Genomic DNA, 17,766 nt, shown 5'->3' with positions numbered 1-17,766 from the left:
AATGTTTAGTTCCCCTAAGTTTGCATGCATTTTCAATTCTGTTTCCATGTTTGCAAAAAAAAAGCCATTAATTTAGTAGTAACATAGTAACATAGTAACATAGTACATAAGGCCGAAAAAAGACATTTGTCCATCCAGTTCGGCCTGTTATCCTGCAAGTTGATCCAGAGGAAGGCAAAAAAAACCTGTGAGGTAGAAGCCAATTTTCCTCACTTTAGTCTCTCACTTGCTAGAAAAGAATATGTGTCTTTTAGACTTTTATGCGTTCTGTCTGTTCTGGCCTGACTTGAGCTGAAATCAGAGGATGGATTAATGCTGGTGCAATAGTTAGATAAATCTCTTCAGATAAATATCCAGTTAATCAGTTTTCCATTGTGTGAGGGAGCTCATAGTTTCACTACTTATATATGTCACCTACAGAAAAGTTGTTAACCCCTTAAGGGCCAGTTTTTTTTTTTAGTTTCTGCCTTCCACTGACAGGGCCATATGACGGCTTGTGTTTTGCGGGACAAGTTGTATTTTGTAATGGCATCACTTAAGTCACCATGTCTTTTATTGAAAAATGGAAAAAAAATATTTGTGGGGTGAAATAAAATAAAAAAAATCACAATTCTCTTATTGTTTTTTGGGTTTTGCTTTTACGACTTTCACTGTTCATTAAAAATGAAAGGAGAGCCTTTTTCTGTGGGTCATTATGATTAAAGCAATAACAAATGTATATAGTTTTTTTATGTTTTACAAAAAAAATATTGAATTTTTTTTTTTGCATTGCCTGTCTACATAGCTGCGTGAAGGCTTTTTTTTTGTGGGGCAAGTTTTACTTTCCATTCGTATCAGTGTGGAGTACATATTACTTTTTATCGCATTTAATTCATTTTTTGGAGGGGGGCAAGGAGACAAAAATTTGCTATATTACATTTTTTCTGTTATATCATTCACTGCACATTACAAATATTTCTATATTTTAATAGTTTGAACATTTTCAGATGTAGCAAAACCAGCTATATTTACTTTTAAATTTTTTTTGTTGCATTTTTTACATAAATTTTTAGTCCCCTCAGGGGACTTGATACTGTGATCATTCGATTGCAATTACCATAGACTGCACAGCATACTATTTTAGTCTAAGGGATTTTTACTGCCAGCCTACTGAGCCCTCCTGTAGGCAGAGCTTAATAGGCAGTTTATTATGGCAAGCCTAGGATACTATGCCATAGTAACCTGTCAGAACCCTGCGATTTTGCCAGGGACTCCGATTGAAGGACAGAGACCTCTTAGATGCCATAGTCACTATTGGCAGCAGCATCTGAGGGTTTAAATGACCAGGATCAGAGGTATCTTCAGATGTGTCAGCTGCATTACACAGTTGGTACCTGCTGCACATGGAGCTAGCTTAGCTTATTTACTATAACTGTCAGCAGAAAGTGACGGAAGTTATAGCTGAAGTCTGCACCAGCCCCTGGCTGACATAGACTTCAGTTTCAAGCACACAACAGATGCGCCTAAATGTGAGGTATCTGCCTCTTAATAAATTAGGCACATCTCACTCCAGTTCAGTGAGATCAAGACGGTATATGGGTAGTCCAATGTTTGCTATATTTTATCCAGGCTGACTATCACTTACTAAATGTATCCTAAACTCTGCTTTATCTTTATTTCCTTCTCACCTTTGCGTACCTTACTATCCTAAAATATAAATTCCATTTACCACTGTCTTACATTTTGAGTTATTTTGAGAATTGCAAAGGTATAATGTATTGACTTTTATCTTAAAGGATTTGGCCAACAAACAACATTTATCACCTACTAACTATGGGTGATAAATGTATGATCCCTGGGGGTCTTACTGCTCGGACCCTCACTGATCATGAAAGCAGGGGTCCTAGAGTCCTCTGTATAAAAATAAGCGATAGTTTGCATGTATACACACTGCCCTACTCACTGGGAAGGCTGAGTACAGTGCTTGTCCATCTCTGAGGCACTCCATACTTTATTTAGTGGCTGTGCCTGGTACTGCATCTCACAGCAGCTTAGGCCCACTTGATACCAGTGACAGCACTACCAAATGCACAGACCTGTGCCTAGTAAACAGTAAAGTAGACGGTGCCTTTAATCAGTTGAACAACACCCCTTCTAAACTGATCTGATTTTGATGATTAATTCTAAGAATAGGCCATGAATTTTGTAGTCCTGGGTATCCCCTTTAAAGATTTCAAAGCAGGTTTAGCTTACTAACATTACTGACTAAAACTTGTCTGAGGCTAGAGTTGTTTTATAATGTCTTTCTATATAATATATCCACTATTGGGTGACAATATAAGATCTCTATTGTCTTGTGTGATCTGCCTGTGTCACTGAGAAATTCCCCAGGCCACTACCTATTCCTTACATAACATATGACAATTACCACAACATCGCCTGTCTCCCTTCTTACAGAGGAGCTCTTGCTCCCATTCTAGAAATGTGGTTAGTCACCAAGTAATGACTCTGCCCTCTGCTTTCTTTTATGTGAGGCTATTGTAATTTCTGTAAATAATATGTGCCCAAAAGCTGGTTTGGAGAATTCCAATAGGTTACATTTGGCTTTAACAAAAATAAAATTATGATTTAGATTACAGGGGTTCCCTGAGCTTTTCTCAAAATCCTGGAGTTTTCAGATCCAGTGAAGGAAAGATTGTTTTGTGTGTACTTGCTCCGCCTTTGCCACCCAATGCGTCCAACTCCACTGTGCTTAGACTGTCAGACTTGGGTACATATTTGGTTGGGACTCGAGCAGAAGAGCCCCCAGCCAGTCCGAGTGCAGTGGAGATGGTGGCATCAGGGGGTTCCTCCACAGCGTCTGAAGACTCCAAGATTTTCAGAAATGGCATTGTTTTTATTTTAATGACATCAATTTATAAAATCAGAAAAATTTGTGATAGGGATTTATCATCCTGAATCTCAAAGTCTTTTTGTTTTATAAATATAGACGTGGACTTTCTAGACCTTTTCATGTCATGGTTCATAATGACACCACATTGTCTCTTTCTGAGAACATTTTTGAACTTATCAATGATATTCTTATTTTATTTCAGGTAAAGACTTGGAAAGTATGCAAGAAAACGTCAAGCAGACCCTTGAGGATAGAGCAGTGGTCGCTGCAATACAGAATTGCTGGTTATCAAAATTATCGAATAATGAAGCAAGTGCTTTAAGGTCATTTATGAGTGCAGAGTGGCCAAGCATCCTGAATTCCCTGAATGACTCATGTAACACTGTTATGTTTAATAATGAACCAGGTAAGTTGGTCAAAGGACTTTTTAACATATTTTTTCCTGTTCACATAAATATTATAATCAGTTAGAATAATTCATATATTTCTAGATCAAATTAATTTTTATAACATATTTGCCTTCCAATTTAACTTGTTATTCAATTTAAAGATTTGTACAATTTCTTTTAATAGAAATAACTTGAAATGCTAAATATGTAATATATATTTTGTGTGCAATATAATAAATAGTAAAAAAGGTTAAGACTCAAAAGCCATTCATATTACTGTGCACTACTTATATTCACCTATTCATCACATTGAGGTCAGTGAGACAAGCTCTGGCTTTTATATTCTTTTCAAACTAAAAAACTGAAATGTTTCCTGATAAAATGAATGTACGTTAAGCAAAAGCAAGAGCAAGCAGTGGCGTAACTATAGGGGTCGCAGTAGTCGCAATTGCTACCGGGCCCCTAAGCCAGGGGGGCCCACAGGGCCCTCCTTGCCAGTGGCACACAGCCAAGACGCAGTGCAGGGGGGAGGTGGCTTTGGGCTGTAGGACTGCACAGTGCGCATCACATTTTCCCCTTAAGGGCGCACCAGAGCCGATAAATACGGGCTGGAGGACTGGATGCTCTGTAAAAGAAGACACCAATGAGGATGTCTGCAGCTAGTCCCGCGCGCTTCAGTCTCCGACTTTATAGCAGCTGTTACCTTGCCCCCTCCTCCTCTGGTTATGAGGCCTGCTTCTGAGCTCCAGTAGTTGCGCCCATCCCCGACTCCCAGCATAACTTTTCAGAGCAGGAACCCTCAACTTTGAGAGACTGTTGGCTGACTTTCCAGCTGTTAGCTGGAGCCTGACAGGTCTGCTAGTCTCCTGTTACTGCATGCAGCTCTGCATGGGCAGGGAGTCTCCATCTACTTCAGAACTGGAAGAGAAGTCTGAGGAAGCAAGCTGGCAGCAGACTACAGGTGACACAGGAGAAGGGGAGGCATGTGTGGCTTCTCATATGAGGTGTGTCTGCATGTATGTATTTAAGCTTGTGACCTCAGTAGATGTGACCTCAGTAGAGTAATCAGGAATAGTATGGTTTCAAGGATTTATCCACTTGTTCCCATCTCTCAAACTGGCCCTCAAGGCAAAAAATACTGTATTCCCACACTACAACCTTCCTCGTGTGTATTATAGGTGTTTTTTTCATAAATGTGTAGGGCAAGTCAAGTGATTCTGATTAGTGAAGACCCCCGTGGCTCACTGTTGATGCACCTACTGCCTCCCTCCTATATCTCTGGCCATATATACTATACATATTCTGCCCTGTCTGGCTGACATCAGTACATCGTCTGTGGTGAGCGCTGACAGTGTATGATATGTGTGATCTGTCCAGGAAATGCAGGAGATCAGACAGTGATCTCATGCTTCTCCTAGGAGCTAATTAGGGTGCATTCACACGACCGTATGAATTTAGCAATCTGCAAAATGCAGATCTACAGAAGATACAGATGACATCTGTGTGACGTCCATGTTGCATCCGTTTTCCCCCAGACCCATTGTAGCAACGCCTATTCTTGTCCACAATAATAGGACATGTTCTATATTTTTGCGGAACTTTGGTATGGACAAAGGGATTTGCTGATTTTTTGCGGCCCAATTGAAATGAATTGTTCCACATCCCATTGTCAAAAAAATTTGGATTGGATGCAGACAAAAAATATGGTTGTGTGATTAGTCAGCAATACAGATCACACATAGGGCTTGTTCACACGACCGTTGCCCTCCATGCCCGGGCTGTGGACCACAAATTGCAATCCGCAATGCACAGGCATCGGCTGTGGGGCTGCCGCATGCGGATCGCGACCCCATTTATACGGCTGTTCCGTAGGGTTCCGTTCCATGCTTCCGTTCCACACCGCATCTCCGGATTTGCGGACCCATTCAAGTGAATAGGCCCGCATCCTTGATGCGGAATGCACGCGGCCGGTGCCCCGTACATTGCGGACCCGCCGTATGCGGGCTGCAATACGGCAACGGAGGGGCAACGGCCGTGTGAATGAGCCCATACTCTGTGAGCGCTCACCAGTGACAGTGTATAAAACAAACAAAGTATGTGGTAAAAATAATCAGAATCACTTGACTAGCCCTACACATTTAAGAAAAAAAAAAACATGAATAACAGGTACACTATAAAAGCCTAAGTGAGGTTATGAGCCTGTCGGTGCTCTGTGTATAAACATGTAGTATTACACTGTATTGGTCATCAGCAAGCAGATTGTTCTGATTTCTTATGTGCCTGCAGGTCACATTGCCACTGTAAGATCAACACCCAGAAATGCAGGTCGCAATTATTAGATAAACTCCGCCCCCCCCCCCCCCCCCACCACCACCACCATAATTCACTAGCAATTTGGCATTCCAAGGGTTTGGGGTCAATGACATTATTGGGTGTACGGAGTACGGTGACAGTGCAGCACAGGCCCGGAGAAAGACCAGGGAGCGCGGCTGGAAGAGAGGACGATGGACCTGAGGCATTGCAGCGGAGCAGGAGTTAATTTTATTATTTTAAGATCTGATTTGATATGGGCATCTGACATGGAGATCTAATGAGGGTCTGATCTGAGGTCTGATATGGGGGGTCTGACATGGAGACCTGATCTGAGGTTTGATGTGGAGGTTGACATTGAGGTCTCAAGGGGGAGCTGATCTGAGGTCTGGTGCAGCGGTCTGACATGGATGTCTAATGAGGGTCAGATCTGAGGTCTGATATGGGGTCTATGTCAGAAGAATCCAAGCAAACGCTCAGTGTTTCAATACGGTATTTTCTTTACTTCAGAAGATAAAAGATAAAAAGGATGTGTTTTGGTCTATCAAGCCTTCCTCAACTGCTCTATTAGGGCTCATGCACACGAACATATTTTCTTTCCGTGTCCTTCAGTTTTTTTTGCGGACCGTATGCGGAACCATTCACTTCAATGGGCCCACAAAAAAAATGGAAGTTACTCTGTGTGCATTTCGTTTCCTTATGTCCGTATTTCCCTTCCGCAAAAAAATAGAACATGTCCTATTGTCCGCATTACGGACAAGGATAGTACTGTTCTATGAAGGGCCAGCTGTTCCGTTCCGCAAAATACGGAATGCACACGGATGTCATCTGTATTTTTTGCGGACCGCAAAATACATATGGTCATGTGCATGAGCCCTTACCCTGTATGTTTCGTACAGCTGTAGGTAATGTTTTCCAAGTATATCTTCAATAGTAGGGCACCAGGCCCATGAGCGATTAGCTACGCCCTTGAGAGCAAGTCACCGTCCTGGTAACCTTCTATTGAGTCATTATAACCAAGGAATTAGGTTGAGAATTTGGCATGGGGGGTGCCATTTCAATTTTTATCTCAGGCAGAAAGGCAATGTGCTCCCCTGCCCATGGCCACAAAGGACTGAGGGACAGGGGGCCCAAGCTGAACTCTTGCACCAGGCCCATGAGTGATTAGCTACGCCCCTCAGAGCAAGTCACCGTCCTGGTAACCTTCTATTGAGTCATTATAATCAAAGACATGGATACTGTAAGAGCAGATTAATGAGTTCATTACAATTTCTTAAATTCCATGATAACATTGGAGATGTGTGACAAATCAAATTTTCCTGTCAATTTCAGTTACATGGGAACAGTAAATACTATATGGATGATGTAAAACATGAACTAATTAAGATAGCAAATATGTGCTGACACTCTGTATACAGAATATTTATAACAAAGAAACTGTAATATAAATAGTGATTTCCTTTCTGATTTATGTGGCTGCACAATCTGCTTTGTTCACTATTTGCCAATCTCTAGGGATACAGTGGTTAAAGGGGTTGTGCCACAAAATGTTTTCTACATTTTTCAAACCAGCACCTGGATCAGAATAGTTTTGAAATTGCATGTAATATAAAAAAATTAGTTTAGCCATTGAGCTTTTCTAAAAAGTTTCTCTGTATAGCGCCACCTGCTATTTGTCGTTTTCCTTATTTCTCCATCCACCTCACTGAGGTGGTTGCATGCGCTTAGTTTAAATCTTCAACATACAGTGGGGGAAATAATTATTTGACCCCTCACTGATTTTGTAAGTTTGTCCAATGACAAAGAAATGAAAAGTCTCAGAACAGTATCATTTCAATGGTAGGTTTATTGTAACAGTGGCAGATAGCACATCAAAAGGAAAATCGAAAAAATAACTTTAAATAAAAGATAGCAACTGATTTGCATTTCATTGAGTGAAATAAGTATTTGAACCCTCTAACAAAAAAAGACTTAATACTTGGTGGAAAAACCCTTGTTTGCAAGCACAGAGGTCAAACGTTTCTTGTAATTGATGACCAAGTTTGCGCACATTTTAGGAGGAATGTTGGTCCACTCCTCTTTGCAGATCATCTCTAAATCCCTAAGGTTTCGAGGCTGTCTCTGTGCAACTCTGAGCTTGAGCTCCCTCCATAGGTTTTCGATTGGATTAAGGTCCGGAGACTGACTAGGCCACTCCATGACCTTAACCACCTCAGCCCCCAGTGCTTAAACACCCTGAAAGACCAGGCCACTTTTTACACTTCTGACCTACACTACTTTCACCGTTTATTGCTCGGTCATGCAACTTACCACCCAAATGAATTTTACCTCCTTTTCTTCTCACTAATAGAGCTTTCATTTGGTGGTATTTCATTGCTGCTGACATTTTTACTTTTTTTGTTATTAATCGAAATTTAACGATTTTTTTGCAAAAAAATGACATTTTTCACTTTCAGTTGTAAAATTTTGCAAAAAAAAAACGACATCCATATAGAAATTTTGCTCTAAATTTATAGTTCTACATGTCTTTGATAAAAAAAAAATGTTTGGGTAAAAAAAAAATGGTTTGGGTAAAAGTTATAGCGTTTACAAACTATGGTACAAAAATGTGAATTTCCGCTTTTTGAAGCAGCTCTGACTTTCTGAGCACCTGTCATGTTTCCTGAGGTTCTACAATGCCCAGACAGTACAAACACCCCACAAATGACCCCATTTCTGAAAGTACACACCCTAAGGTATTCGCTGATGGGCATAGTGAGTTCATAGAACTTTTTATTTTTTGTCACAAGTTAGCGGAAAATGATGATTTTTTTTTTTTTTCCTTACAAAGTCTCATATTCCACTAACTTGTGACAAAAAATAAAAAGTTCTATGAACTCACTATGCCCATCAGCGAATACCTTGGGGTCTCTTCTTTCCAAAATGGGGTCACTTGTGGGGTAGTTATACTGCCCTGGCATTCTAGGGGCCCAAATGTGTGGTAAGGAGTTTGAAATCAAATTCTGTAAAAAATGACCTGTGAAATCCGAAAGGTGCTCTTTGGAATATGGGCCCCTTTGCCCACCTAGGCTGCAAAAAAGTGTCACACATCTGGTATCTCCGTACTCAGGAGAAGGTGGGGAATGTGTTTTGGGGTGTCATTTTATATATACCCATGCTGGGTGAGAGAAATATCTTGGCAAAAGACAACTTTTCCCATTTTTTTATACAAAGTTGTCATTTGACCAAGATATTTATCTCACCCAGCATGGGTATATGTAAAAAGACACCCCAAAACACATTCCTCAACTTCTCCTGAGTACGGGGATACCAGATGTGTGACACTTTTTTGCAGCCTAGGTGGGCAAAGGGGCCCATATTCCAAAGAGCACCTTTCGGATTTCACTCCTCATTTTTTCCTGAATTTGATTTCAAACTCCTTACCACACATTTGGGCCCCTAGAATACCAGGGCAGTATAACTACCCCACAAGTGACCCCATTTTGGAAAGAAGACACCCCAAGGTATTCCGTGAGGGGCATGGCGAGTTCCTAGAATTTTTTATTTTTTGTCACAAGTTAGTGGAAAATGATGATTTTTTTTTTTTTTTTTTTTTTTCATACAAAGTCTCATATTCCACAAACTTGTGACAAAAAATAAAAACTTCCATGAACTCACTATGCCCATCAGCGAATACCTTGGGGTCTCTTCTTTCCAAAATGGGGTCACTTGTGGGGTAGTTATACTGCCCTGGCATTCTAGGGGCCCAAATGTGTGGTAAGTAGGTAAATGACCTGTGAAATCCGAAAGGTGCTCTTTGGAATGTGGGCCCCTTTGCCCACCTAGGCTGCAAAAAAGTGTCACACATCTGGTATCTCTGTATTCAGGAGAAGTTGAGGAATGTGTTTTGGGGTGTCTTTTTACATATACCCATGCTGGGTGAGATAAATATCTTGGTCAAATGCCAACTTTGTATAAAAAAATGGGAAAAGTTGTCTTTTGCCAAGATATTTCTCTCACCCAGCATGGGTATATGTAAAATGACACCCCAAAACACATTCCCCAACTTCTCCCGATTACGGAGATACCAGATGTGTGACACTTTTTTGCAGCCGAGGTGGGCAAAGGGGCCCATATTCAAAAGAGCACCTTTCGGATTTCACAGGTCATTTTTTACAGAATTTGATTTCAAACTCCTTACCACACATTTGGGCCCCTAGAATGCCAGGGCAGTATAACTACCCCACAAGTGACCCCATTTTGGAAAGAAGAGACCCCAAGGTATTCGCTGATGGGCAAAGTGAGTTCATGGAAGTTTTTATTTTTTGTCACAAGTTAGTGGAATATGAGACTTTGTATGAAAAAAAAAAAAAAAATAAGCATTTTCCACTAACTTGTGACAAAAAATAAAAAATTCTAGGAACTCGCCATGCCCCTCACGGAATACCTTGGGGTGTCTTCTTTCCAAAATGGGGTCACTTGTGGGGTAGTTATACTGCCCTGGCATTTTCCAGGGGCCCTAATGTGTGGTAAGTAGGTAAATGACCTGTGAAATCCTAAAGGTGCTCTTTGGAATATGGGCCCCTTTGCCCACCTAGGCTGCAAAAAAGTGTCACACATGTGGTATCGCCGTATTCAGGAGAAGTTGGGGAATGTGTTTTGGGGTGTCATTTTACATATGCCCATGCTGGGTGAGAGAAATATCTTGGCAAAAGACAACTTTTCCCATTTTTTTATACAAAGTTGGCATTTGACCAAGATATTTCTCTCACCCAGCATGGGTATATGTAAAATGACACCCCAAAACACATTCCCCAACTTCTCCTGAGTACGGCGATACCAGATGTGTGACACTTTTTTGCAGCCTAGATGCGCAAAGGTGCCCAAATTCCTTTTAGGAGGGCATTTTTAGACATTTGGATACCAGACTTCTTCTCACGCTTTGGGGCCCCTAGAATGCCAGGGCAGTATAAATACCCCACATGTGACCCCATTTTGGAAAGAAGACACCCCAAGGTATTCAATGAGGGGCATGGCGAGTTCATAGAAATTTTTTTTTTTTGGCACAAGTTAGCGGAAATTGATATTTTTAATTTTTTTCTCACAAAGTCTCCCGTTCCGCTAACTTGGGACAAAAATTTCAATCTTTCATGGACTCAATATGCCCCTCACGGAATACCTGGGGGTGTCTTCTTTCCGAAATGGGGTCACATGTGGGGTATTTATACTGCCCTGGCATTCTAGGGGCCCTAAAGCGTGAGAAGAAGTCTGGAATATAAATGTCTAAAAAATTTTACGCATTTGGATTCCGTGAGGGGTATGGTGAGTTCATGTGAGATTTTATTTTTTGACACAAGTTAGTGGAATATGAGACTTTGTAAGAAAAAAAAAAAAAAATTCCGCTAACTTGGGCCAAAAAAATATCTGAATGGAGCCTTACAGAGGGGTGATAAATGACAGGGGGGTGATCAATGACAGGGGGGTGATCAATGACAGGGGGGTGATCAATGACAGGGGGGTGATCAATGACAGGGGGGTGATCAGGGAGTCTATATGGGGTGATAACCACAGTCATTGATCACGCCCGTGTAAGGCTTCATTCAGACGTCCGGATGCGTTTTGCGGATCCGATCCATCTATCAGTGCATCCGTAAAAATCATGCGGACATCTGAATGGAGCTTTACAGGGGGGTAATCAATGACAGGGGGGTGATCAATGACAGGGGGGTGATCAGGGAGTCTATATGGGGTGATCACCACAGTCATTGATCATGCCCCTGTAAGGCTTCATTCGGACGTCCGGATGCGTTTTGCGGATCGGATCCATCTATCAGTGCATCCGTAAAAATCATGCGGACATCTGAATGGAGCTTTACAGGGGGGTAATCAATGACAGGGGGGTGATCACCACAGTCATTGATCATGCCCCTGTAAGGCTTCATTCAGACGACCGGATGCGTTTTGCGGATCCGATCCATGTATCAGTGCATCCGTAAAAATCATGCGGACATCTGAATGGAGCTTTACAGGGGGGTGATCAGGGAGTCTATATGGGGTGATCACCACAGTCATTGATCATGCCCCTGTAAGGCTTCATTCAGACGTCCGGATGCGTTTTGCGGATCCGATCCATCTATCAGTGCATCCGTAAAAATCATGCGGACATCTGAATGGAGCTTTACAGGGGGGTAATCAATGACAGGGGGGTAATCAATGACAGGGGGGTGATCAGGGAGTCTATATGGGGTGATCACCACAGTCATTGATCATGCCCCTGTAAGGCTTCATTCAGACGTCCGGATGCGTTTTGCGGATCCGATCCATCTATCAGTGCATTCGTAAAAATCATGCGGACATCTGAATGGAGCTTTACAGGGGGGTAATCAATGACAGGGGGGTGATCACCACAGTCATTGATCATGCCCCTGTAAGGCTTCATTCAGACGACCGGATGCGTTTTGCGGATCCGATCCATGTATCAGTGCATCCGTAAAAATCATGCGGACATCTGAATGGAGCTTTACAGGGGGGTAATCAATGACAGGGGGGTAATCAATGACAGGGGGGTGATCAGGGAGTCTATATGGGGTGATCACCACAGTCATTGATCACGCCCCTGTAAGGCTTCATTCAGACGTCCGGATGCGTTTTGCGGATCCGATCCATCTATCAGTGGATCCGTAAAAATCATGCGGACGTCTGAATGGAGCTTTACAGGGGGTTGATCAATGACAGGGGGGTAATCAATGACAGGGGGGTGATCAGGGAGTCTATATGGGGTGATCAGGGGTGATTAGGGGTGATCAGGGGCTAATAAGGGGTTAATAAGTGACGGGGGGGGGGTGTAGTGTAGTGTAGTGGTGCTTGGTGCTACTTTACTGAGCTACCTGTGTCCTCTGGTGGTCGATCCAAACAAAGGGGACCACCAGAGGACCAGGTAGCAGGTATATTAGACGCTGTTATCAAAACAGCGTCTAATATACCTGTTAGGGGTTAAAAAAAACACATCTCCAGCCTGCCAGCGAACGATCGCCGCTGGCAGGCTGGAGATCAACTCTCTTACCTTCCGTTCCTGTGAGCGCGCGCGCCTGTGTGCGCGCGTTCACAGGAAATCTCGCGTCTCGCGAGATGACGCGTATATGCGTGACTGTGCGCAGCGCTGCCACCTCCGGAACGCGATCCTGCGTTAGGCGGTCCGGAGGTGGTTAATGTGCTTCTTCTTGAGCCACTCCTTTGTTGCCTTTGCTGTATGTTTTGGGTCATTGTCGTGCTGGAACACCCATCCACGACCCATTTTCAGTTTCCTGGCAGAGGGAAGGAGGTTGTCGCTCAGGATTTCACGATACATGGCTCCGTCCATTTTCCCGTTTATGCGAATAAGTTGTCCTGTGCCCTTAGCAGAAAAACACCCCCAAAGCAAAATGTTTCCACCCCCATGCTTGACGGTGGGGACGGTGTTTTGGGGGTCATAGGCAGCATTTTTCTTCCTCCAAACACAGCGAGTTGAGTTAATGCCAAAGAGCTCTATTTTGGTCTCATCAGACCACAGCACCTTCTCCCAGTCACTCTCTGAATCATTCAGGTGTTCATTGGCAAACTTCAGACGGGCCTGCACATGTGCCTTCCTGAGCAGGGGGACCTTGCGAGCCCTGCAGGATTTTAATCCATTGCGGTGTAATGTGTTTCCAATGGTTTTCTTGGTGACTGTGGTCCCTGCTAATTTGAGGTCATTAACTAACTCCTCCCGTGTAGTTCTAGGATGCTTTTTCACCTTTCTCAGAACCATTGACACCCCACGAGGTGAGATCTTGCGTGGAGCCCCAGAGCGAGGTCGATTGATGGTCATTTTGTGCTCCTTCCATTTTCGAACAATCGCACCAACAGTTGTCACCTTCTCTCCCAGCTTCTTGCTAATGGTTTTGTAGCCCATTCCAGCCTTGTGCAGGTCTACAATTTTGTCTCTGACATCCTTGGACAGGTCTTTGGTCTTTCCCATGTTGGAGAGTTTGGAGTCTGCTTGATTGATTGATTCTGTGGACAGGTGTCTTTTATACAGGTGACTAGTTAAGACAGGTGTCCTTAATGAGGGTGACTAATTGAGTAGAAGTGTCTAACCACTCTGTGGGAGCCAGAACTTTTAATGGTTGGTAGGGGTTCAAATACTTATTTCACTCAATGAAATGCAAATCAGTTGCTATCTTTTATTTAAAGTTATTTTTTCGATTTTCCTTTTGATGTGCTATCTGCCACTGTTACAATAAACCTACCATTGAAATGATACTGTTCTGAGACTTTTCATTTCTTTGTCATTGGACAAACTTACAAAATCAGTGAGGGGTCAAATAATTATTTCCCCCACTGTATGTTCTGTTAGAAGCTAGCTACAGCAGAAAGGTCATGCCCCCCTGTTCCCCTCTCAAAACACTGACTATGCGTGGTTCTATGCAATATTTTATTTTTGAATTTTTCAATAACAAGAACCAAACAGAGAGTTCAATAAAACATAAACATCTCTCCTATGACATAGAAGGATAAAAATGTAAATATCAAATACAAACTTGATTGTATACTAATAAAGGTACAGAATCAGTAAGGCTTACAATTCTTTTTCAAATAGGATGCTTTGTATCATAGGAAGGAAAACATAAAGAAAAAAAACAAAAAAAAAAACAAAGGGGTGTGAACCCAACAACAGAAGATAAGTGCAGAACTAGCCTTCAAATCTAGGAAGAATAGTAAGAACTATTACGCCATACGTCCCATCTAAAATGGTATATGTTAAGTTTGTCCTGGACCCTAGCTATAGACTATGCGTGGTTCTAAACGGACAGCTAAACACTTGTCCGAGACTCCAGTAAACAGAAGCCCACTGCTTGTGTTGTCTACAGAAGGAATCAAACTTTATTTTATTTTGTGAAACTGAAATACAATACAATAAAAACATATCAGTATACATAGAATAAACTAGTATAGCATAAATAACAGATAACACAACAGAAAGGCACTTACAGGTGACAATGTCTCAAGCCCCTTGGGAGAGAAGCAGACAGGCTGCATCCATAGAGAATAGCAATCTAAAATGACCAAGGGTCACTTCCTGCCTGAGTGATTTACATAACTTGGGTAAGACTGCCACTCACTTTTGCCACTAAATGGCAGTGATAAACTACACAGCCTATATAGATACTATAACTTAATTAGCCTGTAAAGGCAGCACACCCCCTGCCTGATATAATACATTATATCACTACCTATACATATCTACTGTACAGGGAAAATACACTAATAAAGAATACATTCCAGACTAGACTGGTAACATAAACTATAACATGAGTCTATAATGTCAGTGTCTCTTGACTGTGGTACTTCAAGCTGATAGCCCACATGAAGAAATAGTTTGGTCCATAACTTCTGCCATGAAAGTACTCAAAGTCTCATGAGTCAAATGAGTAGGTTTAGCTAGGAGTAACATTGCATCCAAAATGCACCTAGCTACACCTATTAATCTCTCCCAAGCACCTCCCATGTGAGATGAGTGTGGAGTGTTAAAGATCCATGTGCATCCTTCGTCTTCAAGATAGTCTAGAAGTTCTGCATCATTTGAGCATATATCCAGCTCCTTGCATGCTCCTACAAAGTTAGTACCTCTTTTAGAGAGAATCAACTTAGCCGGACCACGAACAGAAAATAATCTTCTTAGAGCATTGATAAAACTGGATGCTGACATGGACTCAATCAATTCTATATGCACTGCTCTTGTAGAAAGACGTGAAAAGAACAGCCCAGCATTTGCTGTCAGCGCTACCTCCTCTAGTGCAGCGTTTTACAACTGCCCAGGGACCAAACACATCAACACCCACACTAGTGAATGGAGGCTTAGGATTGACTCTATCTTTTGATAACTCTGCCATCTTTTGGCTTTCCAATCTCCCTCTGAGCTTACGGCACACAACACATTTGTGAATGATTGTAGACACTAGACGTTTTCCACCAAAAATTTAGAAACCTGCAGCTCTGATTGCTACTTCTGTTATGTGGCACCCTTGGTGAGCTATTTGATTGTGATAATATCTTACAATCAATGTGGTGATCATGAGGAATGATGACAGGCTACTTCTCCTCATCTGACAGAGTGGTAAAGGATAAACGACCACCTACTCTCAATAGTCCCTCTTGATCTATAAAGGGACTGAGTTTTGTAAGACGGCTCTGTTTTGGAATTGTCTTTTGTTGTTCAATACAGTCATATTCTTTCCTGAAATATGTGTGTTGTATAGAAGAAATTATAACTGTCTTGGCTTGTGAAAGTTCTTCTAAACTGACTCTTTCATGGAAAACTCCCCAGCTTCCAGGTCGATCATCATTGGTTTTCTTCTGGAAGCTTTTGGCAACATGAATTAATCTTGCTATTTTCCTGCTTAGTCTCTTCCAGTTAGAAAATCTTTCGAAACAATGTGGCCGCAGTCTAGTGTCAAAGGCTTTAGTACTGAAGCTTACTACTTCTGACCCAATTTCACGTTCAGCTTTAGGTTCCACTAAAGGGTAAACATTGGTGTCATCAGGATTATTTGCAACTGTCTGATACAGAAAAGGTGGGCCTGAGAACCATATAGAGTTCTAAAGGCAAGCTATCTGTGTAGGCCTGGTAGCATAATCTGCATGTTTTTGTTCTGAGGGCACATAGAACCATTGCTCTGGATGGATTATTTGTCTGATCCTATTCACCCGATTGGAGACATGCAAGAAGAATGTCTTTGTAGTCTTGCAGATCTAGCCTAGACCAGTTTTACTGTCTGTAAAGAATTTCACAGCATCTAGGCTTAGGTCTATCTCGTCTCTCACTAGCTCATACAGTTCAACCGCTAGTACAGCTGCACATAACTCTAGGCGTGGAATTGTATGTGCCAGCCTAGGGCTAAGTTTGGATTTTCCAATAACAAATCCAACATGGCAGACATTTCCTGCATCGCTTACCTTCAAGTAAATGACTGCACCTATTGCTATAACAGATGCATCTGAAAAAATGTACAGTTCTCTTTTGCAGACTTGTGACAATGAAACAGGAACATAACACCTGGATATTTGTAAACATTGTAAGGTTTGTAAAGACGCTGTCCATTGGACCCACTCATAGAGTCTCTCTTGTGGAAGTAAGGCATCCCACTCACTTTCTCCACTTAACAGTTCACAAACTAAGGCCTTACTTTTTATGGTGACAGGTGCTACAAACCCGAGAGGATCATAGAGACTGTTCACAGTGGATAGAATTCCTCTTCTTGTGAATTGCTTTTCTGCTGAAGAAACATGAAAAACAAAACAGTATTTCCAGGGCCGGATTAACGTAGGGGCTGATGGAGCTGCAGCTCCAGGCGCCTACCATAAAATAGGCCCATCCCCAGCCAAAAGGCCGTCGGGAGAGTTAAAAGTCCTCTGTTGTACACAGCGCAGCGTCACACAGTGCACAGACAATGCACTGACACTCACCTCACGCTGGCAGCAGGGAGCCTGAGGGAGGGACTCGGGAGGAGCGTAATATGATCCTAGAGTGGAAGCTGCTTCTGCCAGCCCCTCCCCTCCCCGCCCACCAACCAATCAGAGCTGAGGCAAGGCAACCCCTAGGAGCTCTGAGTCGTCTGAGTAGTACAGGGAGTCATCACAGGTCCTGTAAGAGAACTGCACAGTGTAAAGTGTAGTTCCCAGGTTAGAACAGTGCATCTGCCAGGACCTGTGATGACATCATCTTCAACATCACAGGTCCTGCAGAATCTAGCAAAGGAACTGCACCAAAAATGGTGTAGTTCCTAGGTTTGAAAGGTACATCTGCCAGGACCTGTGATGACATCATCACAGGTCCTTCAACCCCTAACAGCAAGTATTAGAAGTTCACAATCAGCTCTGCATTGATCCATACAGACTGGAATAAAGTGGTAAGAGGAGGTCCTCCACTTCTCATCATTTACCCCCCCCCCCTCCATGCCCTGTTTTTACTCATTGCTCACTCATGTATAATACTTCAGACAGGTACAGTGACCACTACCTCATGTACTTCACACACACAGTGACCATAATGTATAACTGACCACATATTTCTATAAACACTGCATCTACAGTATTATACCTTGTATGCCTCACACATATATATATATATATATATACACACACACACACTGCATATATTAAACAGTATTATAGATGCAATATGTACAGATATATAGT

The 17,766-nt window shown here is 42.3% G+C and overlaps 1 protein-coding gene across 1 annotated transcript in view; it reads left to right on the top strand.

Moving 5' to 3' along the window:
• Positions 1-17,766, top strand: part of LOC120993823 (dynein beta chain, flagellar outer arm-like) — a 585,582-nt gene that overhangs the window by 183,220 nt on the left and 384,596 nt on the right. The window contains exon 47 of the mRNA XM_040422290.1: positions 3,075-3,278. Within this exon, the coding sequence (XP_040278224.1) occupies positions 3,075-3,278 (204 nt within the window). The remainder of the gene's footprint in view (positions 1-3,074; positions 3,279-17,766) is intronic.

The sequence above is a fragment of the Bufo bufo genome, chromosome 3, assembly GCF_905171765.1.
Source record: "Bufo bufo chromosome 3, aBufBuf1.1, whole genome shotgun sequence".
Lineage (NCBI taxonomy): Eukaryota > Metazoa > Chordata > Amphibia > Anura > Bufonidae > Bufo > Bufo bufo.
The sequence above is the reverse complement of the archived record's forward strand: the minus strand, read 5'-3'. Positions and strand labels throughout refer to the sequence as shown.